Source organism: Corapipo altera, unplaced genomic scaffold (genome assembly GCF_003945725.1).
Source record: "Corapipo altera isolate COAL_440 unplaced genomic scaffold, ASM394572v1 2b, whole genome shotgun sequence".
NCBI classification, from domain to species: Eukaryota; Metazoa; Chordata; class Aves; order Passeriformes; family Pipridae; genus Corapipo; species Corapipo altera.
This window is the reverse complement of record NW_020884874.1, coordinates 36,232,285-36,260,153: the sequence shown is the minus strand read 5'-3', so window position 1 is coordinate 36,260,153 and position 27,869 is coordinate 36,232,285. Positions and strand designations below refer to the sequence as shown.

General features: G+C 36.6%; 1 protein-coding gene across 2 annotated transcripts in view; it reads right to left on the bottom strand.

Annotated features, from left to right (window-relative positions):
• Positions 1 to 4,413: 4,413 nt before the first annotated feature.
• Positions 4,414 to 27,869, bottom strand: part of FAM120B (family with sequence similarity 120B) — a 49,153-nt gene continuing 25,697 nt past the window's right edge. For both annotated transcript variants that reach the window (XM_027634154.1, XM_027634155.1), the window contains exons 7-10: positions 15,112 to 15,318; positions 11,128 to 11,236; positions 9,789 to 9,902; positions 4,414 to 5,925 (exon numbers count right to left, since the gene is read on the bottom strand). In XM_027634154.1, coding sequence (XP_027489955.1) covers positions 5,873 to 5,925; positions 9,789 to 9,902; positions 11,128 to 11,236; positions 15,112 to 15,318 — 483 coding nt within the window. In that variant the 3' untranslated portion in view covers positions 4,414 to 5,872. The remainder of the gene's footprint in view (positions 5,926 to 9,788; positions 9,903 to 11,127; positions 11,237 to 15,111; positions 15,319 to 27,869) is intronic.

Below are 27,869 nucleotides of genomic sequence, written 5' to 3'. Positions count from 1 at the left end.
AAGCTGAATGTGATGAAGGTAACTCCTGAATGGTTACCTTGACCTATGTTTTCCAAATGCCATAAACGACACACAAGTTTCTCATCACTTTTCTAAAAATTATAATTGCTTTCACTGAATAATGAATTTTTGAGATCCCTAAAGCATATTTGGAAAACACATCAGAACAGCTCTTTCAGTACAGTTTTGCTCTATAAGAGTCCAAAGGCCAGCCACACACTGGCTACCTAATTTTTGAGACAGGGGGCACTATACTCTATTAAAAAGCCTGCAGTTATCAAACATTTTCAGAGAGCTTATATCTGGGATTGGTTCCTGTGCCTAGTATTTCTTGTGTCTTCTGGCATGAAAAAGAGCAGATTAATACATTTGAAGTATCAACGTACATAAAATATCACGCTTAAATTAACTATATTAAGAATTAATATATCCCTGTTTATCTGTGTGACCACTACCAATAAAAGGCCATTCGATAAATGATCCAATGATTAACTGTGGGAAAATAAGAACCAACACAAAGCTAAAAGCCTTGAAATATTAAATTTTGTATACATCCATCCCTAGCATTCTGTTTTGTCCTTGCTTCCCTGGCCTGTGAAACTTTCAGGTTTGTGATTGCATCTGATCAGCAAATCCAGTCCTTCATCTCCAAAAGACTAGTAAGCAGTAGTCACAAATATCATCAATAAGGAGAGGAGAGTCTCTTGGTGATGTTTATTGACAAGATACAACTTGATATCAAACATGAACACTCAGTGCAGAATACAACACTGTACGAAACTGAAATTCTGTAGTCAGAGCAGTTCTTTGGCCCCAATTACCTCCCTATTTGTAGTATATAGAGATATGGGAGACAGAAGTTGCAATTACTGCAACTGATATCCTGTCTACACTCTAATTTCAGGTGTGTTAATTTTAAGTTGCGCACTACTGTAACTGCTACCTGGGTAATGAACAGCACTCCATACAAGATCAGTGTCAGTAACTGGTTTCCTTACTTCAATAAACAAATATTCCAGACTGTCAGGTTGAGGGTTTTTAATACAATAAAGATCTATTTTCCCAGTTGCAAAATCAAAACCAAATACTAGTCCTTAATTTTGTAGTAAGATTAAATAAATTTAGTCTAGTGAGTACTCAGACAGAATACCCTGCCAGCTGACTCTTTGTCTTTCACAGACAACTCTTCAACCTATCATGTGTTGTCTCAACTACATACTTCCAGGTAAAAAATCCTAGCCAAGACACTGTAGGTTTAACTTAACACCTGATCTTCCACCTAGGGCTTCAAAAGCTGTACAAGCCAGCGGAGCTCTAGGAGTATCAGTTTCAAGAACATACTCTTTAACAAATAAGCTTCCATGTTCTGAAGCAGCTTCAGATTTGTGGTGTGTAATGTTGAAACATGGTGTACTCAGTAGCCTAATTATGGGTAAGAAGGGTCTGGGTGTCAGCAGCAAGGTCTAGGAGAACAGTGAATGCAAGGTCCTAATTGTATAGAGATACACAAAGACACTTTGCTGGTTGTAGCCGTTTTCAGTTTTTCAAGCTGTTTTCAGCATCAAGTAATCCCACAGACCATATCTATTGTTTTGACACCATCCAATTACTATGACAGTTTCAGCTGAACTTTCTGACCCCCTGTGCTGTCAGGGCTCACAGGGTAGCAAGGGTGGCCTGCTCCACAGGGGAAGGCAAGCCAATCATGGCATGGCAATGTAGTGCAGCTGACCTGACTTGTGTTCAATTCCACAGTAGAACTGCAGAGCAGGTCTGATGATGGTAACCGGACCCACATAATATTCCTGTGGTCACTGGACAAGTCTATGGGGATGAGGGACATGCAGATCAAACAAGGAAGTCAAATCAGCAAGGCAAAGGTGGAATCAGATAGGCAGGACACAGGAATACCTGCGAAGTAGATTAACCAAGCACCAAGGGCAAGGACCTGGGCTTAAATGAACCCTGGGCTCTTGAGCCAAGGGTCTCATGAGACTCCTGTGAGACTTCTCACATCTCTTACATAGGTCTTTCTCACACACCAGCTGGATCCAAGGTTACCCAGCTGCAGGTAGCCAGACCCCTTAAGGGACAGGAGAAGAACCTGGTAGTGCATTCAGGGGTGCGTGCATTCAGGGGTGCAGGCATTCAGCTGTCAGGTACCTCTGCATGTGGGACACCAGAAAACACTGGTGCTTGTATACTCACCATCACTGAGCCCTATCTTGAGCAACCTCAGCCAGTCTGAATGACCTACATTCAGGAGCAACCTTACTAGGTCATCAACATGTATCCAAACGGGCACCCTCATCAGACTCACAAAGTGCCATGGTATTCCTACACTCTCAAGCACGATATGCCTATATGGCAAAAACATGCCAAAGGTTTCTGCTTATTTACTGAGCTGTCTGTGCTTCTACATCAACAAAAGATACTCTCTAAGGAGGCTCTGCACTGCTGAGGAATATCCCATCAAACTTCCTAGTGAAGGACATATACTAGCTTACCTCCCAGCTTAGCTGACAAGAGAGAGTCAACGTTTAAATAGGAATATGTAAACTTTTGATCTTCTTCCACAACATTTAAATAAAGAACACCTTTACAAAATAATACCATATGTTTCAGTACCCTAATAATTTTGCTCAGACAGCATGGCACAAAAAGATCTGCAGAGCTTTAACACTGATGTTCCCCTCCATCTCAGCACAACACTTGCTAAGGTAGCAAAGCACTTAAAACTGTGGTTTCCTGTTTTATAAAAGAGGCATAAACTATGTTTTGAGGCTTACAGTTCCACAGCATCATAGGATTATCTCAGTGTTTCCATGTTTTCTGCAGTCCAGATTCGGATTTCCAGTGGAATGGTGTCACAAATGAGTAAAGTAGTGTAAGAGGAAGGATACATAATACATAAAAAGAGAAAAGTTGATAAATGTCTTCCTGTCATTCTTGCTCTCACAATGACTATGTTACAATTTCTGCTGAGTCACAGTTGACTACGTTATTGATGTTATAGAATATTCTTTGATTCCCTTTCCTGAAGGGGAACACATAAAGCTAATAAATCAATCCACAATTTCAGTGAACATTGGATGATAGCTACCCACTGCACAGGCTAGGGAAGATTGTAAGCAGTACAGCTGAACAAGAACGCTTTTCTTCACAAACACACATCACTTCAAATCCACGTCTGTTTTTCCCCTGTCCTGTAACCACTCAAAACAACCCTGCAGCCCACATTTAAGGAAATCCTATTAGACTGGATAAAGACTGGATCTCTAAGGTCATATTCTTGTCTATGATTTCTTTCGAATCCATAAGCTTTATGGTACTCTGAACAATTCAAAGCTCAGTGAGAAAGGAAAGTAGTACCTCTGTGTTTCAACTTGGTGCTTATGCTTTCACTCTACAATTCCTCGTGGGAAAAAATATTTTGGCTTGGAAATAATAATAAGCAGCTTCTGCTTATGGTCTAACATTAGGAAGGAAAAAACTCTCACAGAGACACTATCAATTCTTCAGTAGTCAGGGTAATTATTACCAACAATTCACAGCATACCACAGCTAGCACAGCAAAACTCCCACTCTAGCTGTATTTAACTTCATTTATTGAGGCCAACAGAAAACTTTTCTCATATCAAATCCTGAAGGGGGAATTACCAACAAATTCTGGCACACAATCACGTTCTTTTCAAATACACCATTATACATCATGAGATCTCTGAAACTAGAGAACTTTCCATAAAACTCAGACCACATTATTCCAAAAGATTCGGGGGGGGGTAAGAAAAAAATGATAGTACAATTACAGTCAGTGACAAAGCAGGAATACCCCATCATGGCGGGATCCTTGGAATGCAAAGGATTTATACACTGTGTTGTATAAAATTTGAGTCTGTTAAAACTTTCAATAGAACTAGAAATCCTGTATTGTTTATTTCTTTAGTTGGATTGCTGCTGTATGTTAAGTACAAAAGAATGTATTTATTGGGTTGCAAACAGAAAAATACATGCAAGGAAATCATAGCATGGAGTTATGTGTATCTGACAATATTATTCACTTGGACCTAATGTATACTAAACAGGAACTAAGTTCCACTGAGAGTCGATTCAAGAAGTTACCTGCACAAGGCCAAAGAAACAACATTAAGTGAATAATCACAGAATCATAGAATGGGTCATGTTGGAAGGGACCACAGTGGGTCATTTGGTTCAACCTCCCTGCTCAAATAGGGTTGTCCTAGAACACATACCATGGGATTTCATCCAGGTGATTCTTGAATATTTCATGACGGATGCTCCACAACCTCGCAGGACAACCTGTTCCAATGCTCAATCATCTGTACAGTAAGGAAGTTCTTCCTCATATTCAGTTCAAACTTCCTGTGCATCTGTTGCTGCCCACTGCCTCTTGTCCTATTGCTTGGCACCACCAAGAAGAGCCTGGCTCCATCCTCCTGGCACCCCCCCTTTAGATATTTATACACACTGATGAGGTCCCCTCTCACTCATCTCTTCTCGAGGTTGAACAGGTCCAACTCTCTCAACCTTTGATTTGGAGAGAGATTTTCCAATCCTTTAATCATCTTTACAGTTCTTGCTTGACTTGCTCCAGGAGCTCCATGCATCTTTTGTACTTCCTGTTTTTCTTTCATCATTTACCTCCCATGTGAGAAGGAGTTACTGTATAATTTATTGTACTGAAAACGTTGAAATACAAAACTAAAGACATTGTGATTCCAAAGCACATACACAGATGAAAAAACAACAGTTCCATAAACATCCACTTGAACCAAGTCTGTTCAAAGTTTGCTAGAAATCTAAGAAAAGCATGAAATTGTTGAAGTCTATGTAGATGGAGGTGCTTCAACTGAGCTGCAGATCAGTAAAGAAAGAAACACAGTTCTAAGTGTGTCACATGCTTTCTATGATCTTATATGTTGATAAAAATTGCACGTGCTCTGTTATTTTACATTTCTTTAGTATTGTTTATACTCTATTTAAAATTAATTCATTTTAATAATATTTTAAATGTATTAATTTTAAAATTAAAGAAATACATATATCACTGAAATTGAATCACAAAGTGAAATCTATCAATTTTTAAGAAATAATTCTGAAGATAGGTGTTTGAATTAGAATTTGGACAGAAAATAAATATAGCTCTCAGAAGTATTATTCATTACAGAAGTAAAACATTATAGATTCTTTCTCTCGTCACTTGACAAAGATAGAAAAACTAGCTTAACTGGAAGTACCAAATGTAATATCAATTTTTGTCTCTTGTAAGAAAGTTACATTTTTACAAAAAGGTGATATTGTTTCACTGGTAGATGATGCTTACATCCCTGATGGCATGTTTCAAACTTTTCTACAGGTTTCAGTAACAATGGTATAACCCTTAAGATACAGATATAATCCACAATTAATACACAAACCACATACAGCACGAACATGACACATTATTCCGAGTGGGGAAAGTCTTGTAAGATAAACAAATATAAGAAAAATACGAAAAAATCATAGTTTAGGTCCTAAATTTACACTCAGAAATATCTAACAGTGTTACAGTGTTGTAAAAAACACTTCAGACTTTCTATTGTCTAATGGACAAAACCATGTAGCTGTACTGGGATGTTAATGTGCCTCAGGTACCCGTAACTTAAGTTTTAGTGATTCTGGTCTCATAAAATGAGAGCAAACATGAAAAGTGATTAACAAGGTGAACAGCCTCAGCTTTGAGGGATTTCCTCCACAATTACGTGGTTCAGTTATTTGTACAAAGTTCATAAAAAGATGCTCTCATAAACAAAAATTATCTCAAAGGTAACTATCCCATCATCTCAGTTTGCCACCTGTAGACATGTATTCTTTACCGAGGAGGAAGGTGAAATCTCCTCCGGTCTGGGTGTCCTGATCGCCCACCTGGAGAAAGGAGGAGATGAATTAAACACTTTTAATGAATATTAAAGCAGGAAAACAAGAGCTTATTCAGGTAGCTCCCCCCAAAAATTACATTTATACATATCTTGAAAAAAGTACATGTCCCTGTCCAGTTGGTGTATAATTCTGTCTAACATTTTGAGATGTTGAAGGATAATGTCCATGATGCCATTGTTTTTCTTAAAACTCTTGGGTGACTGTAACTTTTAAATCTAGACCAATTAATGGGTTGGGATAGTAAGTCATACAGGTCATACACTGTGGTTGGTAGATAAGACTGTATGAATTCAGGAAAGGAAAACACACTATTTAGAACCAGACATCAGAGTTATATTTAAAGATATTTTCATACTGGTTTAAGTGTGCCTGTGTACAATTCTGCTTTAGCTATAGATTCCTATAAGCAAAGTAGTATACTGTAAATTATATCTTTTTTTTTCAGCACTGAAGTTCTACCAAGTTCCATCTACATTACAGTTCTATCAAAATCCCATTAATCAGAGACATGATTGAACACAGAGTATACAACACAACTGTGGAAGCCTTGACTAAATATCTTGCAAATGAGAGCTTGCTTGCATTGTCTTCTCTTACATGTTTTACAGTGTGCTAAGACTGATGTGAATGTACCCTCTTGATGCAATTACATTCCGTGAAGAAATGGAAATCTGGATAATTCCTTTTTGTCTTGGACAAAAGATTTTCTCTCAGTGAGACACACCTCTCACAATTTTTTTCCCCTCTTTCCTTGACACTCATCTTCTGTTTCCCCCAAAAACCTGCTTTCAATGCTCCATAAAAGCTTTTCTCCAAGACCTTGTTTTGGTTTTTTTTTTAATAAATTACTTTTGCAAAAGTGATGTTTCCTAAGTTCAATTATTTAAAAACAAAAAAGGTGCCCAATTCCACTTTTTTTTTTTTTTTTTTAATAGAAAGATGGAAGAAAAATACAGCAAAGATGGATGGAAACAAAGAAGCAAAACTAATTTATTTTTTTTTAAAGAACAGAATTTTCTTAGGCAGAATAGAGTTGACCCCCAAAATCCAACAACGTCTAAATGCAAGTATGAAATTGTCAGAATGCTTCATGATGTCCCCATCTCACTGTTTATGAGTCTGGTGGTAGATGACTGGTAGCTACAATTATCATCCCTTACTTCTAGCACTCTGCAAGCTCTTACTCATTATGATCCCTCCCTTGAGCCCCTCATACAGAGAGTTATGATGTTTATTTTACCATTGGCAGAAATTCTATATAATTTCCAACATCTTCTACTATTTCTAAAGTATTAGGGTATCCTTGATTTTAACCATTCTTGTAGCTGTTACAGCTACACCCATAGACACTCTCTCTCCTATCTCATTCCCTTGCCTCCAGTTCACTTTTCGGCAGATTTCAAAATATTAGTGTGAGAACCATTGTACACATCATAGAAATTTTAAAATATAGCTATAAAAGTATAGATAAGGTTATATTTACGTATTCAGTCTCTTTTTTTTTGTTATATTTTGTATGCTGATTTAGATCTAAGTGGTAATTTGTATGCTATGACACAAAATATCAGTGTTTAACAGTTGGACTGTTGAAGAGAGCAAAGACATATGATAATTCACAGTGTTTTCCACAGTTCTTAATGCTCAGTTTATTTTTAGGTTTTTGTAGAATGAGATAACAATGTGATGCAAAAAATTACTTAGTAGTTGTCTAATTAATGAAGTTTACCTACCAATAGCCTATATGGCCTGTGATGTGGTGTTGCAGCCACAAACCTAGAATCTGTAAATCATCAAACAAGAAATACTAAGGGAAAATCTACCTCCCTGTGAGGCTTAGTTGTCCTGCTATGAATTATACAGATGTACTCTTATCCCTTTGTAACACACAGTCAAGAAATTTACAGAGAGAAGTTAAATGACTAAAATCAAACCAAACCAAAAAAACCCCAACTCTCCCAAAACCCAACCCCCCCCAGCTGAAATCCCTACATTCAAAATACAGCTAGAGAATGAGCTGTAAATTACAGCAGCTCAATGTTTACTATTCACCATACGATGAGGGATGCCTAAATGCAATTCTTGTTCTGCCTGAGGGGATTCAAGCCATCATCTCAGAGAAATACCAGTGCTTCTCAGGTTGATGCTCTCTTGTAAAAGCTCTCTTTACTGGTGAAGTTGAGACAGTCATGGAATTCTTAAACATTAACTGATAAGAAAGAGCAAAGGCTGCCTAATCATTATTATTCTCCTGATACAGAAGATATGGGTCCTGTGGTTACTGTTCCATTACTTTTTAATGCATTTAATCCAATGATTGATATATCATATGCAACAGCAGGAACCATATAACAGTATACCATGAGAAGGTACATAAAGAGTGGGAGACGCAGATATAAGTAATATTAGTAGGAAGTTTTATAACATAAGCTACCATGAACACAAAATGACCACTTTTTTGTTCTTTTGTCTCTCTCTTTGGTGAGACACATACAGCAGAGACATCAGCTACATAAAGAAACAACCCGAATACCTGTGCTAATATTAGCCAACTTAGGAAAAAGGAATATTGTTAAAATGAATCATGTTGGGAAATCAGTTTAAAAGGAACTCTAAAGCATTGCAGGGCTCTTTTGTAAGGATAGATGTATTTTTCCAATAAATCTGTTTAACTTCTAACAGAGGTAATTTAACTGCAGTTATGGGATCATGTTTTAAGAGCGTCCTGAGGGTAAGAAATAGGGCTAGTGTAGAAGAAGCCATGATGTTTTAATAATGCTACTGAAAGACATTTATAACACTGAAGCACAGTTACTCTGAAACATACTTTGTGGAATCCATCTAGTTATAAGATCTCTGGAGCTGGTCAGAGATGATCTGACCTCTGAACATTAGGTTTCTTGAGATGGTCGAGAACTCATAACTATGACCAGTTTTGGTTTTGCTTATAGTCAGCATATATACTCTATATTTTAGCTTTATATTTTACATACAGGACTGAACAATCTTATTTGTGAATCAAATGGTAGCATCTTACTCGCAAGTACTCAACAGTGGTAGCTGAAACACATTAAAGACTTCACTGTATTTATTTATTGTTTATCTTTCCTAATCATATCATCAATCTTCTTTGAAAACCTCACCTGGAAACACAAAAGAAATTCAGGTTCTGCATACTTAATAAAACAATTGATGTTTCTTAGACACTCCACTTCCTTTTGTTTATTTTCTTTAATCTATGTGTATGTGCTTCAACTCACAGTAACCAGGATGTAGAACTGAATTATGTCAGCTCAACAGTGCTATCTACAGTGATGCTTCATTGAAATGTCTGTTCAAGAAGTGAGGCTGGTGAATGACTTAAGATTAATGCCAAGGCAAGACAGAACATCCATTTTTTTCACTCAGGGAGTGACCTGGAAGCTGAGACCCTGACCTAAAAAAGCACTTAAGAATGTATTTAACTTTATTCATACGCTTAAGTGTTTTATTGAAGTATGAACAAAAATCTGTAGCTAAAGACTTCAGACAAACATTTCTGTGCAGCTGTGCCAATTTGCTTTAGAACTATTACAATTTTAAACACAGTTCAGCTAAGACGAAGCATGAAACTTATAAATACCCCATGAAAGCTTTTTTCCCAGAACATTGTGAGTAAAAGATGACTAGAGATTATAATGCTACACTCTACCTCACCCTGTAGAGTTAGATTTTCCTGATGGTAGTACACAAATATGATGCAAGTTTTGTTATTGACTGCTGTAGCCACAGGGTAACTGTATATAGACACAGAGCTTTTATATTGTTGATAGAGACAATTCCAAAACCACAAATGTGCACACTTTTTTTACCTTGTGATTGAGGATTTCTCTGTATGAACCCCCTCATCTGGTTATGATATGGAGAAACAAAATGACTTCTGCGTGGTTGTTGGAATCTGGGATTAAAATCTCTTTGTTCTCTTCCTGAAAAACAGTATTTACTAAGCAACTCTGACAGTATATAGGATTAAATGAAGAAACAATATTTTTCAGGAAACAATATTTCTTAGTTTTATGCCAAATACTCATGCACAATTATGATTGTTCCAAACTAAAGTCAGCCTAAAAAGTGTGGTTCTTGTCCTCATTTCCATCTATGCTCATCGCGATTACAAGCTGTTAACAGCTGTATTTAGAAACCAGATCAAAATTTTATGATATAGATTTGGAAAATGTAGTCATTAAACCAAACAGAAAACTCTGCCCAAATTGGAATCACAAATCATAATTAAAATGGTTAAGTATAGCTCTCAAAGAAAAGCAGATGCTAACAAGGTCTGGTACTATAAATCACTAACAGATATCCTTAATTTTGAATGTCCAGCACCAGCACAGTGTAGTACCACATCAGAAGTATAACACAAAGTACTGAACTGGCAGAAAAACATTCTGTCTGCTCTAATTGGCTCAAGAAATTCTTAAGGGGTAATTTCTATCCTCACAGACATTATAATTGATCAGGTATTAAGCAAGTAATAAACATAATATAAGCATAAACAATGAGATTTCGGGTAAGTTATTTTGAAGTCTCAAAAGCCTCAATATTAAGGCTGATCTGCGATTGATGCTAAAAACCTTTCAGATGGTTTTTTCCCCCTGAAAGTCAGGTAGATCACATAGGGAAAGCAAACATCTTTAGCAAACCAAACCATAAAGCTGGGGGGGAAAAAGCAAAGCAAAGAACAACACAGTTCTCCAGGTTGCTTTCTTATAGCTTGAACCATATCACTGAGTCCAATAAAAAGTATTCTCTCTTCACTGCCTTACTCAGACCTTCAACTATCAACGTTAAAATAGCTCCCCTGAGGGAATGGGAGAAAAAGGTCTGAGTCATTTAATTCTTCCTATAAAAATAACTTTAGTCTCAGAGCAAATAGTGATTTTTCTGTCAACGAATGATATTTGTTGCATATATCTCATTAACTATGTAGCTAGATGGAAATATTATTCTATCTAAACTTGGCTAATCATATTCACACGAATTGTTAAAAAGGGAAATATTTTCTAAGATCTCTCCTTTGGTTTCTTGGAGAAAGACCTTACAATTTACTTAGTTTGATGGGATGCCTATGTAATCGATGCTGCTGTTGAAGGATAATTGAACTCATCAATATATTAATTTTACTGAGAAAATTAACACAATGCCAACCTGTGTTAAATCCATTCCCTCTTGGTCTGCTCTGTATCACTCTTTTCTTTGCCATGCAAACCTTGCAAATGAAAGACTTCAGATTCTGGAAGGGTGTATACAAAGACTCCTGCAAACAATAGCGTTAAAAATCAATGACTGTTCTGCTCATCTTTCTTCAAGTGTAGCACAAATCAAACACACACACAACAACTAAAAGACTTGTCTTAGCCACACTCATGCATACAGAGTAGATCTGGTTCACATTTTTTCAGGGAGTAAATTTCAAACATTTAACATTAAAAGTGGATACTTGGAGGGATGAGTAGGGGTGCAGAAGAAGTGTTTTCCTGCTTTCTCAGTGAAGTTTGTTTTTCTTCTCTGCTCATGTCTGTAAATCACTTGCCTTTCTATGCTATTACCCTGTACGTGTAGATATACTTCACTAGACTTCTATCAGCAATACCTCAGGAAGAGATGGTTAAAGACTCCAGATAAGGACTGATGAACTCATGGAAAATACACCAGTTAAAATCAAAGTCTCTTAATCTCATATGTTAGAAACAAAACTTAACAGTAATACATCAGCACTGACTCCTGACTGATAAAATAGAACTAAGTCTAAAGAGAAATGGAGGAATTAAATAAAAATGTTTACCTTGTCACGTGATGAAAAATTTTACTGTGAAAAGGAAAAGCTGAAACTACTTAAAGATGCAACACTGAGAGATGTGAAATATCCTTAACTTGCTCTGATTTCTGTGAGCTTTGATAAAGTGACAGGTCTCAGAATGTATTTCTTTTCTCCTGATTTGTACGGGTCATGTGGGATTTTACTACACAATAAAGAGAATTATGAAAAGAGAGATTTTAGAGTGATAGGGCAATTCGTGATTTTCATAAAACGGAACAGATTTTTACGGGATAACAATGCCTTTTTTAGGAGCAGGCAGGAGGGAAGAAGATGACGTGAGAAGGTAAAAAATCCAATAGGTAGTAAGACTGCAGCAATTAGAGAGGTTTCTTAAATTAGAGGTAGAGTCTGAATCCCTGAACCCTGCTGCGAACTTCCCAACTACACTTTTTGAGTTAATAGAGACTTAAACAAAACTCACAAGTTTGGGGTTTTTTTTTACCACACAAGTTGAGTCCAGTTTGTGAAGAACACCCTCTAATGGGAAAAACCTTTCATTTTATTCTTGGGAGAACAAATTCAGAATATGTTTATGAAGGTGGGATGAAAGGCATGATCAGAAAAGAACAAAACATATCACTTATGATGACCCCATTATGTAATTTGGTTTTAATTTTAAAAACTTGATTATAAACATACTCATTAGTGAGAAGCACAATAAAAAGGCTAATAAAGTGATAATATCATTGCCTCACTGCTTTATGAGACTATTATATCCAATTTTCTGTGTGGATAAAGAAACTAATATGATTACTGTTTTGAAAAACAGAGAACAAGCATAATGTGAGCTTAGCATATTTTTTTAAAAAAGCAAGATGGCTCTATTTTTTTATTCTTATCCAAAGCTGCCTATTTTTTATCTTTAACAGCTGCTAGGTTACAAAGAGCTGAGTCACACAAAAACTTGCCCACAAATATATCAACTGTACTTAATGTATACATTCTTTGGGTACAAGAATCTGCAGGAAGCAAATCCTAAAATGTTCAAAATTTCTGATATACATGTAAATATTTGTATTTCCACTGTAATTTTTAGAAAGCTATTAACTGTTTTTCAGCCCATTGTAGTCAAAACAGCACTTATTCTGAGATTGCCTGAAGTTCCCAAAGTAATATAACTGTCCAGATCATAGAAAAGGGACCTTAGGAGACAAGCACTGAACAACAAAAGGAATAACTTTTTCCTATTATTTATATTTTCTATAACAAAACGTCCCACGCAGAATAACTTCTTTTCTGAATACAATACTATCACCAGCACCAGATTATATCTATGGTGCTCAAGGGTAGATTGTTAACAAACAAGCGCTGAAAGATTCTGGTTTCCAGCAGTACATTAAGCTCTGCCAGGAAATAAGTACCATTTTTATTTATTAAAGTTGAACTTAATAGGAAAAACCAATCACATATGCTTGCTGCCTTGCCAGTGTTCCCAGCTAAACTGGCATTTCTTGGCAATTTGCCTCAAAACAGATTCTTGCCTCAAACTGATAAGCTGGAAAGCTATTTTGTTAGTCTGGGTACATATCTCTGCCATATATGTACCATAAAATCGTACCTAAAAAAGAAAAAGATATTTAAACTACTCTAAAAATTCACGTGGCTAGAGTATTTTTTCCTCACAACAGAACACTTTATGTGGGGTTTGTGTAAAACAGAGCATCAGGCTTTTAAAAACCCTAACCTAGATATTTTAGTTGATCAAGCATATTTCTAACTCTGTTCTAGGGAAGTAATCATCTTTCTTCATCTTTGTTATAAAATGGGATAAAATACAGCTCAAACATTACCACACCAAGATTTTCAAATGTTAGCTAAAATATACTACCTAACACATTTAAAAATACCTATCTCAATTAATATAAGTCTTATACAGATTTAGATAGGTATTGTCAGAATTATCTACTAACCTGAATTCTACCCAAATGGAAAAGAAGTATCAATTTCACACAGATCTGGATACTTTTTATATTTTCCTAGCTATTCTCTAAACCATCTATTGTTCTGCAAAAGTCTTGCATGAAAAACTGGGTGAACCATTGTCCCAATCCAAAATCTACCAAAATCAACCAACCAATTAATAGGAACCACAGGACTTGGAAAGAAGTTATGGTCCTAATCATATGATTGAATACATATGGAAAGGATTATTCTTCTCCTTCATGCTAAAAACACATTCATTCCACTCACCCACAAGTGTTCCACTCATCACTCCAGACCAGCATGGTATGCAATTGGACATAAAATTATAAAAGAAAACTATACAACAACTGGCATTGAATGCACGAGATTAACATAAATCAAAACTGAAATATTTTTTTTCTCTAATTACTTTATTTTAACCTCAAGCGATATATTCAATAGCAGATTAAAACATTTCAAAGGTAAGATTTTCAAAAGTAATTAAATGATACAGGCTTTTCAAATCCACAATGAAAAGAGGCACATTAATTGAAGGTCTTCAGAGCTACCTTCACTGATGAGTACAGACCTACCCAACCATCTCTCCACAAATTCTGTGCTGATGGGGCATGAGCCAGGTCTGGTTTGAGACTTCATTCACACATCAATACAATCTTGCACCCAGTCTAGCAGACCCTACCTCCAAACCTAGACATAATGCCACTCCAATGCATTGAGTTGAGCAGGACTCTGACAGCACCTTTCTGCCCAGACACGTTTGAAGTCACATTGGTTTTTTGGTAACATAGCATGTAAATCTTACAAATCCCCACATTTGTTAGATAAAGTGGGACTGAGGACCAAAGTACTCAGAAGTCCGGGAAGGTACTTGGTGAGAGTTTAAAAAAATACCTAAATATACACCTTCTTCTGATTTACAGTTCCTCTTTGAATTTACCAAACCTTCACCTCAAACTTTAGGTTCTTTAATGCCTTTAAAAGTATCACTCTTAAACACTTTAAAAATTATATCCAGTGTGCTTATTTAAAGATGTTCTTAATATGTTACCTAAAATATTACAGGAAAAAGATCTCAATAATATCTCAGTACTAGGAAACCATTATGGGCATTTAAATTTTTTTAACTTGACAACCATTTTCCTTATATTATATTCTGAGTAATGGAAAAAAAAATAAAGGTAAAATTACAGTTTTCTTCATAGGCTCAGTACTTCTACTTTTTTTTTTTTAATTATTTTTTGTGGAGAGAGTGAAAAAGGAATAAGAGAGAGAAGAAAAATACAAAGAAAGGGGAACAATGTAAACATGAATAGTAAAACAACGAAGTAAATGGGCAGGTACATTTTTTCAAAGAATACAGAAATGTCTAAGAGGATGTGGTTACTTACATTGCCTTCCAAAAGCTCTTCCACAGAGCAACCTCGGTGCGACTGCTGGTATTTTTCTTGAAAAAGTTTTCCATCAAACACTGTCCACGGCATCAAATCATCCATTCTGAATGGAAAGCCACAGGCGCTATTGGCCATGAGCAATGTTGTAAGGCCACGAACCAAGACAGCGCCAAGATGTACAGCTCTGGAGTCTACTTCTGCAAGCTGTAAACCCACACACACACATAAAAGATAGGTCTCACAAATCAGGGAATATGAGCAATGTTTCCATCACATATAACCATGAGAACAGCAGAGAAAATGATAAACTGTCTCATGGTTGTGACAAAGATGGTCCTCTCTTTCACAGCAGAATTGGTCAAAGGATTCTGGATCTAGTTTTATTCAGTAATTGAAGTTTAACAAGCACAGCATCTCACTCAAGTTTTTAAGATAGATACTTTCAAAATGAAAATGGAAAGAAAAAATAAGTGGCTATTCTCCATTTTATTTTTCAAGCATCAGCAGTTCTCCAGAAAAAGTTCTGCCAGTGGAATGTAAAACATGAACTGGGAGTAGAAATTGATGCGTACGGTGATCCATTGACCTTCCAGAATTTGATTATCCCGGAAATGCTACAGCATTTAGAGGTCATTTAAATTATAGGATTTGACAGAATAAAGTTTATTGTATCCAAACTTTTATTTTTAAAAACTCTAAAATTTCCTCTGACTGTAGTCAGAAAGTCAAATTATTTAACTTCAACATGGATTTTTCCAGAAGACATACTGTAATAGTATGATAGCATCTAGAAAATGTAAAATGAGAAACTCAACAAGACAAGTAAAACTCTTAGCAAAAGTAAACTTGATGAGTAAATTTAACAGCCTCCTGTGGCAGAGCATAGCAAAATACAAAAGCTTTGAATCCAATATGGGTAAAACTGTGATTTGAAGTATTGTGTAAACAGTACATAGCTCCTCAGAGAGCAATGCCTTTTTCACAGTCTGCACTGAAGCAGTTTGTCAGGACCAGAAGAGATTCATAAGAGTGTGGCCATCAATACTGTAATCCACGGCAGCTGTTGTGTCCTTACAGTATAAATTATACCAGAAATGGAATAGGACAGAATCGTAGAATGGTTTGGATTGGAAAGGACCTTAAAGATCATCTAGTTCTGAGTCCCCTGCTGTGGGCAGGGACACCTCCCATTAGAATTTGAGCAGTCATTTAGAAAATGAAAGGTCCATCTTTTTCTGACTGTGACACTTCATACTTGAGTAAGGAAGACTCTCTTATACCCTCCCTTTAAAATATAAGTATTTTCAGTAAAGGAGCAGGCCACTGAGTTTCAGGAAGCTATTGCCTCCAGATGTAACCTATCATTTTGCCAGCTGAGACTAATAACTACATGCGCACTCATAACTCTCTTGCTCTGGCAGGTAAAGCAGGGGTTTGCAAAATGTCTAACAAAGCTGAAAGGTACTTGGAAGAGGAATGTCGTTTAAGTGAACCAGTATTATTTGTACTAAACTAGACTGCAAGACTACACACAGTCAGTTACCATGTTGCAGCTGAAAGGTTCTTACATTGCATTTACCAGATTGTTTCTGATCACTTGATCAAAATCTAACACCTGTTAAGGAAGTGAGTCCACATCATTACAAGCTTTAAAATGGAATCTGCTTGGTTTGTGATCACAAAGTAAGACTTTATGAGCAGAAAGCACAAAGAAAAAGAACTGCTGGGAATCCTCAGAACTCTAGGGAATTATTTCAGCTTTTATACTCCTGGGTCTTGTTCTCAATGCAACAATAAATTGAACTTTAAGCAACTTCAATAAAACACTTCAGAACATTTTGACAAGTGGTTAGCCCTTACGCTACAACGAAAATGGACATGGTAAGCTACAATTAGCAGTAGAGGTCAAGAGTGATGGTAGCACACCAACCAGCTGAATCAAACTTGGCCAAATTTATATCAATATGATTTATGTCACAAATAAGTCTCTTTATTATAGATCAGTACAAAACCAGACTGAAATTCACAGTCATATGAATTGGTATCTTCTGTCACTGAATTATTGGTACTGATGATGTCAAAAGATTCAACTGCTGAAAACAAACTTTCATGAAGAATAATGAAAACAAGTATTTAAGAAAATGAAAGAGTAAAGGCTGTCACCTGCAGCATGCAATTTCCCGTCTATTAATTTAGTGGATGTGTACCATATGACTATTAGTTCATACCTTTCTGTAAGATGCTTTTACTATCCTTTTTAATCCCACTGTTATCAAGGATATAAAAGAGCTGCTATAACAGATTACTAATACTATGTGTGAATGCTGGATGCCATCTGGGCCATAAATAGTAAAAAAAAGCTTTTATATATTTATTTTATTCTGAAAACTCTAAGCATAGACCCAACAGAAATGCAATTAACCCAACTTTCTTTGGTGATGCCATTCAGGTAAATGCAAACCAAATGCATATGTATTTGTAGAATAAGTGTCCAAGTGAGAATCTGAAAAATTTTGAATTTGATGGTGATGCACAAAATAGTAAAATACAGAAGAGTATTTTGAGTGCCATCTCAAGCTGGAGATCAGTGTAATACTGGCATTGATGCTGTTACTTCTGTCTAAGTGAGTATGAAATCTGAGCCACCAACAAAACCTATGCTCTTTTCAATTACAATTCAGACATATTGGTTAAGAAAGATAAAATAATGTGGCTGGTGACAGGTTTTACAGATAGAAGACTTCGTTGTCTTGGGATATCAATCCAGAACTTTTCTAAAGCACCAAAGTATTGTGGAGTAGGGTGTGTATGTGTGTGTCTGTGTGTGGTGGGTATCAGGTAAGGCTTGTATTTTTAATGGAAATCAATATTGGCAAGACCAAGGCGAGAACTATCAACAGTGATTTCTTTATTTTAATAGAACAGGAAATACATTCACTAATGGGTAGTTTCTATTTTCCATGTCTGGCAATAAAACCCAAAGAAAATGAAAGCACGGCGAGTCTGTAACAATGAGGCTGTGTGAATGGCAAACCACGGACTTGTTTTGCCACGGGAATGCTCACAACAGCTTGGTGTCTGCAATGTTAAGACGTCCTGATGAGAAGTGTAAAATTCAAAAAGAAAAAGAGGCTTGTCTTGCAGGGCATTAAACCCTAGAGATTACTTTCTTTCAGAAATTGTGTCTGTTTTTTTTACTACATTTACAAACTCAGGACCCCAGTGAATCATGTGAGATACACCCCTGTGATCTCGCTGCTGCTACTCCTACCACCAGCTGATGACATTTGTGCGAGAGAGACAGAGAGTGCGTGAGAACTGCTCCTCCTGCACCAGCTGCCTGTGCTGTGCCCCTGCTGCTGCCCCTCCCAACAGCAGCTTCCCATTGTCTTGACACTTGGGGAAAAAGATTACTTTTCCTATTTGCCAGCATTAACTGAAGGCTGAGAACTCAAAAGTTCACAGTCCTCTAGCATCACTTCAGCAGAGGTTACTGATATCATGCTTAGAATGCCGATCTGAACTGGGTAAGCTACAGTATCCACAACATTATGCATAAAATATTTTTCTAACAATTTGAGAAATGCCTTTTCTAGAAAAGCTATCATCACAGACCTGTATCACACCTTTTTCTGCTCTAGGGACACAGGGTTCTGGCCCGTGGACCACAAGTTCAGACCAATCTCTGTGGTCATGTGCATATTCATCGGCCACAGAAAGAGGCTTTCCAACATGGAAAGTGTTTGCTCACAAGACCCAGAGACTGTACATCCTGCTGAACAGTTTTAACTTACAGGAAGAAAAAAATACGTGGATCTTGTACATGAAATGTAAATTTCGAGTTCAAATTTCATCTAATGAAATAATAATAAAAATTAATCAGGATGTAAAAATACATTACGTTCTAAGGAAATACTACTAGTCCTCTGAGTCTTCTTTGCGGATTCACAAGTGATTTTTTGATAGAGGTGCAAACTTCACGCTATGCATTTTGAAAGCTGCACAAACGTTTTTCAGGAATATACTAAAAAAACCCCACAACTCCTTCACCCCTCAGCTGTATGGAGTTTAAAGGGTTCATATTCTGTTAAAAGAATAAATAGGTTCTATGACAGTTGAAATGTGAGGATAAGTATCTGAAAGTGCCAGATGTCAGCAGGCACAGATGAAGGCCAGAACCATTCCCTCCAGCAAAGGCATCTCACTATCTAAATTTCTAGAAACCAAGGAGAAAAGTAAAGATATAATAATAATTTTACAATTCTTTACTTGTGCTACTTTAAATGTCCTCTGTATCTCAATGTATAAAATGCCACATTTTGTTTAAAAACTGGTTCCTTTAGTAGGATTTTCAACAACATTCTGGGGATGCTCTTTTTGTATTAATAATTGTTATTTACATTAAAGTTGTCCTTATGCATTTACTTTTTTTCCTAATCTGTTGCCTTCTTCCTGTGGTAAAGTTGAATACAGAAGATACAACCATTTTGAAATACAAATTTAAAAAGAAATAACTTTAAAATCATATAGGGCTTTTCTCGCCCTCCTCCCTTCCCCACCCCACCCACCCACAAAAGAACATACCTGTTTTTATTATAAAAGGGAAAACATAATACTCAAGGACAGGTTAGTATTTGATGATTTCTAGTTAAAATTAATAAATTCAATAACAATAGTTACAAATCAATGTAATTTGATCCAAGCAATAAACTGCTGGAATTCAAGTGGTGCTGATTAAAATCGTACTGCCCTAGTTTAACCAGTTCTTTTTACATGCATTTCAACTCGGTGTATTATCAGTATGCTACTTCTTACATTAACTCCCCAAGAGCCACCTCTGCCTTAAATGATCAAATATTTAACCATAAGCAATTTATGCTTGAGCAATAAAGGTAGCAGGTAGATCCTATCTCAGAACTTGTCATTAAAACAGAAAGGCTTAGCTTTGCCTGAGAGCACTAAGGCACACTGTGTTCCAAACATAGAAAGATGGACTGTCAATTGATGACAACTTAAGTAAAGTTAAATTCTCTGCAATGGAAAGCATCACTAAACAATTTCAAGCAAAAGACAGAGACCAAATCTTCCAGCCTTCAGACATTAGTGTGAATTCCTAGTGTGAGCTGTCAAAAGATGCTAAAGCCCCTGGGCACTGAAGCTATATTTTCTGGTTTTGAGCAAAGATAACCTAAACTGGTGTAATGGTGACAAATTTCAGGAGCGTCACCCTACAGAGGTGGGCTAGTGAAACAATATATTTACAACAATATATTTACTTGGCATCAGTCAGCTTTAAGCAATAAGCTGCTGGGAGCATAGTGCATCATCTGCTTCCTTGACCTGTCAAACTGATGGAGGAGAGGAGCAACAGTATTTTGAAAACAGACTAAGGTTTATTCTGATAAAGAATAAAAGAGCTTAAATTAAGCTCTTCCTGCTTAAACAAGGTGTGTGCAAAGGAAAATGGGGATTGAAAAGCAATCCTGTGAGGGAATCTGCTGCAACAGAAACTAGAAAAACCAGTTTTTAAACACTTCTAAGGCTTCGAAGTAAATATTTAGCAGTAAACAACCTAAGTGTTTAGTATTTATATGTTCAGCAAAGTTTATTTACCAGGTTTTATCAGGACTTTGATGTAAAATGATACCTCTGTGCAGAACAGCACTGTTATTTACATTAAGCCAAAACCACCACAGAAGTAAACATAAAAAAAAATTAAAAATTGCTTTAACCATTAAACATCCTACATAAAATGAAAAAAACCTAATACTGTTCACCAATTTGCAACCAGAAAAAATGTCTTTCAGTTACAAAAAGATAATATTTAATTTCTGGTTTAATTTCCAAATATAGCCACTTTTATCAGAACTTTAAATCATATTCACAAAAAACTCCAGCATAAATTACATTTCTGTGATAGTGAATTTCACCAGTTAAAAAGTTTAGCCCTCTCAGCTTATTCATACAGTTGTGCAATGGACAGTGCATTAACACCTGTAAAAAGACTGAAATAACATTATTTCTCTTATTTTAGCCACAACTGCTGAACTCTGATCTAAATAATTACTAGGCTAATGACAGTCCACAATACATGTGGACATTTACAGAATGTTCACATCAATTTTGAATTATAGTCATCAGGCCAACCGTCTGACTGCCCAGCCAGCAGTCATATCCTTTCTATAAAAGTGAATGGATTCATCTGGATTTTAACTTTTACCATCTTAAATACTTGCTCATGTTTTTGGTGACATCTTTGAATGTCCTCTCCTTTCCATCATACAGATAATATCGAATTTATTTGGTAGTAAAATATATTTTATTTGTTTGGGACTCTGAAAATGCTTATAATCTGATTTTCCTTCCTTTTTTTTTTTTTTTTTTCTCATACAACAGTTACATGTTGTGGAATTATGAGAGATAGAAGTATGAGTAGCTTCACTTGCCTTGCAACTAATGAAGTTTATGGGGGACAAACCGCCAACAGACTCCTGGTATGTCTGCACCATGAATTGATGGGCTCCTGCCGCTGCTATGTCACTGGCATCTGAAATGGTTCAGTAATTATTAGAATTTTCTTCCCCATGCCTGTAGTGATGTCTCCCTCTCATATAGATGCCCTAATAAGGTGATATCATGTTAAAGTTTCCTCCTGTTGGGCAATTTAGAGTGCTTTCCCCATCTTCCCTGCTCTCTAATTAAAGCAATCATCATTAACATATTTCTCTCACAGACTCCTACATCTTTGTCAAATGTGGCTGAAATTAGCCAACATACTCAAAAGTCATTAGGGGACACAGAGAAAAAAATTAAAAATCATGCAAAAGGTCACTTCTCTTCCAGTAACTTTCCATTGTAAGCCTCCAAAAATCAAACTTCTTCCACTCCCTTACTTTCTGACACTCACGATGTATTTCTGTAGTCTACTTTACACTGACCAGTTCCTTTATCAAAATCTTTAAAACAAGGGTCTTCATTTGCTACCTGCATCTTGACCACATTCCTGATCTAAAGTCCTAATCCACATCTCAACTCAGTGCTTTCCCTTTGTTTAATCATAGGACTGATCCATGGAACAAAGTTTTAGGAATAAAAATTCTGCCAGCAACAGAACTACTCAGCAGAGCATGCTTGGCTGCCTTTCATAATGCAGCGTGTGCTTCCACAGTCGTGGAATATATTGGCAAATGGTAGCTGGGTAGGCCTGCAACTGCTCAGTTCACTGCTGCAACTGCCCAAGGCTTAATTAGCCAAGCTTAAAAATTAGTTTACTATTTTTCCTCCCCAGAGGCAGAATAGATGTTCAAGATCTATTCAATTGGCCTAATGTATGGCCATTTTCTCTCTTAAGCTGTTTTGAGTTTATGCTTTTTAAGGGCCTGATATTTCCCACTGAAGCCAACAGAAAGACCACTGAATTTCAGCAGAATTAGATTAGGCAAAATTTAGCATGTCTGAAGCACTGCAGCTTCCAGGAACATTATGATAGCTGTTATTAATGTCACGTCTCATATATAAGCTCTTCAAATACAACAGTCATTGAACCATGATGGTTAGTGTAGAGAATTCCAGGAGAACAAATACTGTTTGCCAGTGCAATATAGGTTTTGTTGGAGCTTTTTTCTCCTTCGGTTTCTTTGTATTGCAAAGCGGCTGCACAATAAGATTGTTGATACTGTGGTTCACCCTTTGAAGTGATACATCCAAGGTAAACAGTTCTAGCTAGGGAATTTTCTAGGTGTTAAGTCCACAGGTTGAGGAAGAAAAGAACTGGTCTGCTTCTATTTCACGACAATCCCAAGGTCCAAAACAAATTGAACTATGAGTCACACAGCAGTATCTCAGATGACCTACGAAAGGAACTGACAATCTGCAATCTGTGATCAGGTATGTTTAAGAGATCAGGAGTTTTGTTGTAACTAAGGTGCAATAGAGTAACCACTTCCAGAATACTTATTCCTTTTGAAATGGAAAACTGCCATACACAACTTGAAAGCTGCTGCCTTTTGGCACAAGAACTGTCAACCTTGTGCTGGGGTTTAGATGAACACATACAGAGAAATTAGAGAACCCTTGTTCGGTGCACATAGCTGTTGGATAAAGATGGTCTTCTGAGCTATTAAAGAACTGACTACAAACAAAGGTTTTAAAGAAAATTACTTACATGTAATATTCTACATTTTCTTGTACTGCCACTATGTCAGAGCAAATTAAAAATAAATAGGGAAAGAGTTTCTGTGAGAGTAACTTGGCCACTTTTAACAATGTATTTAACACAGAGAACAACGTTGTTTAAAAGAAAATGTATGCTCTGTAATAAGCCAAACTTTGGGATCTCAGCCCTTCAGCCAGCGTTGGACTCTGCAGGTGCTTTGTTGATAATGTTCCAGCCTCAGGAATTGATCCACAGCCATTTCAAAACAAAAGGTACCTTTTTTTTTTTTTTTTTCCAGTCGTGCAATGCCAAAATAAACTTCCTGCAGAACCACTATACTTTCAACCTCTTATAATTGAAAAATATTACTTGCCATTGTTGCTAGCCTGAAATATTCCCCTGCTGTATTGAAGCCTCGGGGTACAAATACAACATACAATTGTATAATTTTGCTAAAAAGTAAAAAACACTGAGCAGAAGAGAGGGATGGATTTTTAAAAGTGTATTGGCATAGCTCTGCTTTTATTATATTCAGAAGCAAAGCTCTCCTTGACTTTAGTAGGAACTTATGGAACTTAAGTCCTAGCACAGAAACATTTTCTGCCAAGATGTGTTTGTCTATTCTATACACAGAGAGTAAATAGAAAACTATTGTTGAATACTTAGGTATGCATTAACTGCCCTTGCTAAAACCAATACATACATAACTTTGTATTTGGCAAGGAACAAATCTATCAGGGGAATATATAGCAACCTAGATGAATGTAATATCCCTTTTTAGTTAATGTGCATATGCTTCCTACTAATGCTGGTGTGACATGACATGCAGATGAGATTACTAAACAATTAAATCTGTCCATAAATCACTAATTTTCTTTGGAGGTAACATATCTTTACACATTTAGTGTTTACTGTCCCTGTATGTTTTTTCCTCTCTTATAACACTAGGATTAGGATCGTCTTAAGTGGTGATGTCTTGAGATGCTAAAATATAATGCTGATAAGGGATATTATAACATACTTCTATCACTTTTCTCTTAACACCGCTCCATTTCTTTATAAAAGAAATCTTAGCTATTGTTCAGTAAATGTCAAATGAAATTACCCAAAAATAAAGGTGAAGGGGAGGAGAATATATGTGCAACACCAATAATAATGTTAATGTATTACAAGTTCACATTTATACAGCATTTGTATTTTTGGCTAAAGAACTTCTATCATTGAGGCTACTGGTGCATGAGTATTACAAGCAAGAACTAAAATACGAGAAAGAACTGAACAATTTGACCAAAGTCAAACTGATAGGAACTGGACACCATCTTGACTTTTAACCCCTGGCCAACAATCATGTCAATCAAGAATACACTTGAAAAGAAAGGGAACAAATCAGTTCTTGGTTAGCCCGGCTGTTTCTGATATCTTCCAGAGGAACGCTTCTACTACAATAATTTGAAAAACTCCACTACATCCAACAAAGAACTGTAACCATACGCCTGTACATGCATCCACCTATAAATGGCTCATTAGGTCATTTCAGAAAACATTTTTCTTCTCTGAAGTTACACACAGCCATCTGCTTCTCCAGGGAAAGCCTAGACAGATGTGCAGCTTGCATTCCTGCTCAGGCGTGACAGAGGCATGCAAGCAGGTGCAGGCAGCCCTGAGCAGATGACAGGCAGGTGCACGCGTGCCACTGCTTCCTGACAGCACGCTCCATTCCCTCCCTGGCTCCAGCCCCTGCATGTCACCTGCCCTGTGGGGACACAGGTCAGCCCTTAAAGGCAATGGAGAGCAACCCCACCTATACCATGCAAACATCACCTCCAACCCTCACGGACTGCTTGTTCCTTCTAGCATACAATATGCAAGGAAGTGAAAACTATTTAACTCAGAAGTAAACGTACACTTTGACCAACAGAAACTTGGCAGGAAAAGGTCAGTTGATACCAGAAATATTTGTTTTCCCTCTTTGTAATAGGTTATCTCTTTCTTGAGTTTTTCAAAGCTGTCTGTTTGCTTAATATTTTACAAGAGCTTTATTACCTTCACTAATAACTATGTTTCACTTCCTGCTACATTATTAGGCACGGATTAAAAAAATTAACAGCAATTTTGTTATCTGAAACACCTGAGTGTCTTTTACCTTAAGCATCCTGAAATATTCTTTATGCTATATACAGTCCAAAAGCAATTTATAACTGAAACACTGCTGCTATTTCTGTGTTGTTGAAACTTTGCTAATAATGAACCACAGGGCAGTAAAGGGGAAAACTCACAGAAAAGCTGAGCAAACTTACACAATTATGCAGAAAAATGCAAGATCATCTTCCACAAAGGAATATAAATCCTCTTTTTAAGGCTCTTGCTCAAAATCTGGGTCAAGATTTTCTCCATGGGCAAACTGAATCCAACTAAATGAACACATTTTTTTTCCAGAAGGTAGAAGAGATGATCCACAACTCGCTCTCTAAAACTACCTGAAAGGAGACTGTAGTGAGGTGGGGGTCTGTTTTTTATGCCATGTCTCAAGTGAAAGGATGAGAGGAAATAGCCTTAAATTGCAACAGGGTAGGTACAGGTTAGATATAGAAAAGTTTTTTTCACTGGAAGTGTGGTTATGCACTGGAATAAATTGCCTAGGAAGATGGTGGAGTCACCGTCTTTGGAAGCGTTCAAGAGTCATCTGGAGCTGGCACTCGGGGATGTTTTTAGGTGTGAATATGGTGGTGCTGGGTTGATGGTCAGACTAGATGATCTTGAAAGTCTCTTCCAACCTTGACAATTCTGTGATTCTGTGATCTAATTATACTGTGGTTTGTATTTGTGCCAGTGACACACAACGGAATTCCCACAGTTATGTGAATTCTGATACTAGAGCTTATGTCAAATGTAAAAAATGTTCAGGGAAATAGGCTCTAATAATACTAATAAATATACCAAATTTGGTCAAGAAGAAAATGGGGAGAGTGGGGCAGAATATCAATCTTGTCTGCAAGTTGAATAGGTTAACTTAAGATTTTTTTTTATACGCTTATGAACCAAGAGCAGCAAAGAAAGGTAGAGCCAGTTGTCAATGCAACAGGACTGAGAAAACTTGAATTTCTTCAGAACTTCAAAAGACTCTTATGAAAATAGAAACAGATTTAGAGATGGGCCTTTCAAAAAGTGCTGTAAGCAGTGAACAACTTCAGCTCCTGATAGATAATTGTCTTTGCACTAATGCTTGACTTGTGTAAGTGGACTGTTTCTATTTGAACTACTTCATTTCAGGTTGTCTTGAGGACATGAGAAGAAAGTTATATTTCTAAGTTTGAACCACTTCCAACTTGAAATCACATCCCATACTGTGGCACTTTTGTTCCAGAAAACCTAAAGACTGTAGATAAGAGAATGGGCTGGGAAGTAATGCCAAGATTAATAAACCACCTCAATCCCCCCCATTTCCCACTCCCTGCAGTTACAATCTCACCTATCATTTTAAAACCAGTTTTGACAGATGCAAATTTTGAGGGAATATAAATCCCAATTCAGTAAAGCATTTGGGAATGCACTCAAATTACACTTTGGTTAATACTAACGTACATCACAGAAGCAGGTCCTCTGTATGTAAGAGGGGGTTATCTGTGAAATCTTTACAATATTCTTACTTGCATTTCATGTTTCATTCAACCCAATTAGACTTAAAGCAAATATTTATTAGGAAACAGTCACAGGGGCACAATAAACATACACTCTCTGGGGAAGAAAGAATTTTTTTAAACAAATATATTTTGAAAAATATAGATAGGTCACAAAGGCTGTTTGGAGTCTGTTTGAAAAATATCACATGGTGTTGACAAATGTAGCTTGGTTTGCCAAACAGGTAAAAAATTCTTGAATGTTCAGAATCCAGGCATTATTTATGTTTTTCTGTCTGCATGGCATAGAAGAATGAATATGGAGTTTAAAAATGCAGAATAGATATAGCAATGCCCTTCTTTAAATTTGAGGGACCCTATCAAGATACTTACACACTGTTAACCAGGTTACCTATACTACTACCTACTACTCTAAAACATACTGCTATTTTGCATGGATGTGACTGAGTATTCCTCAGGAAAATAGCTGGAGAAAAATATCTTGTGCAATATTGGTATAATACTATTAGTAAGGTAGTTCTGCTTCCATGACAGTATACAATGGAAAATCCTCAAAGGTTCTGCACAACTACAGTTCCTGCTAAAGCTATTTCCACCTGTCAAGCTAGTTTGCCGAGTATTTTTTATTATTATTATTACTATTTCAAAAGCTAATTAAATAATACTTAATACATATTTTGTGAAAATTCATTTGCAATCAAATTGCAAAGACTCTCTGGAGCTTATAATTTAAGATCTAAAATGATTGTGCTCATTTCATATCAGTAGTACTTTTAAATAATTGAAAGCACTTTAAAAATTGAAGGAATATACTTCAGTGCTTGACAAACACTGAACAACCAGGGACCAGCTCAATATAAGAATCAAGACTGGAAACATGACTTCTGGTGCTTCTTTTTCTCTGCAATGGCCTCAAAGTTAGCCTGATGGCTCTCTGGGCTTTTTGCCAACACCACACACCA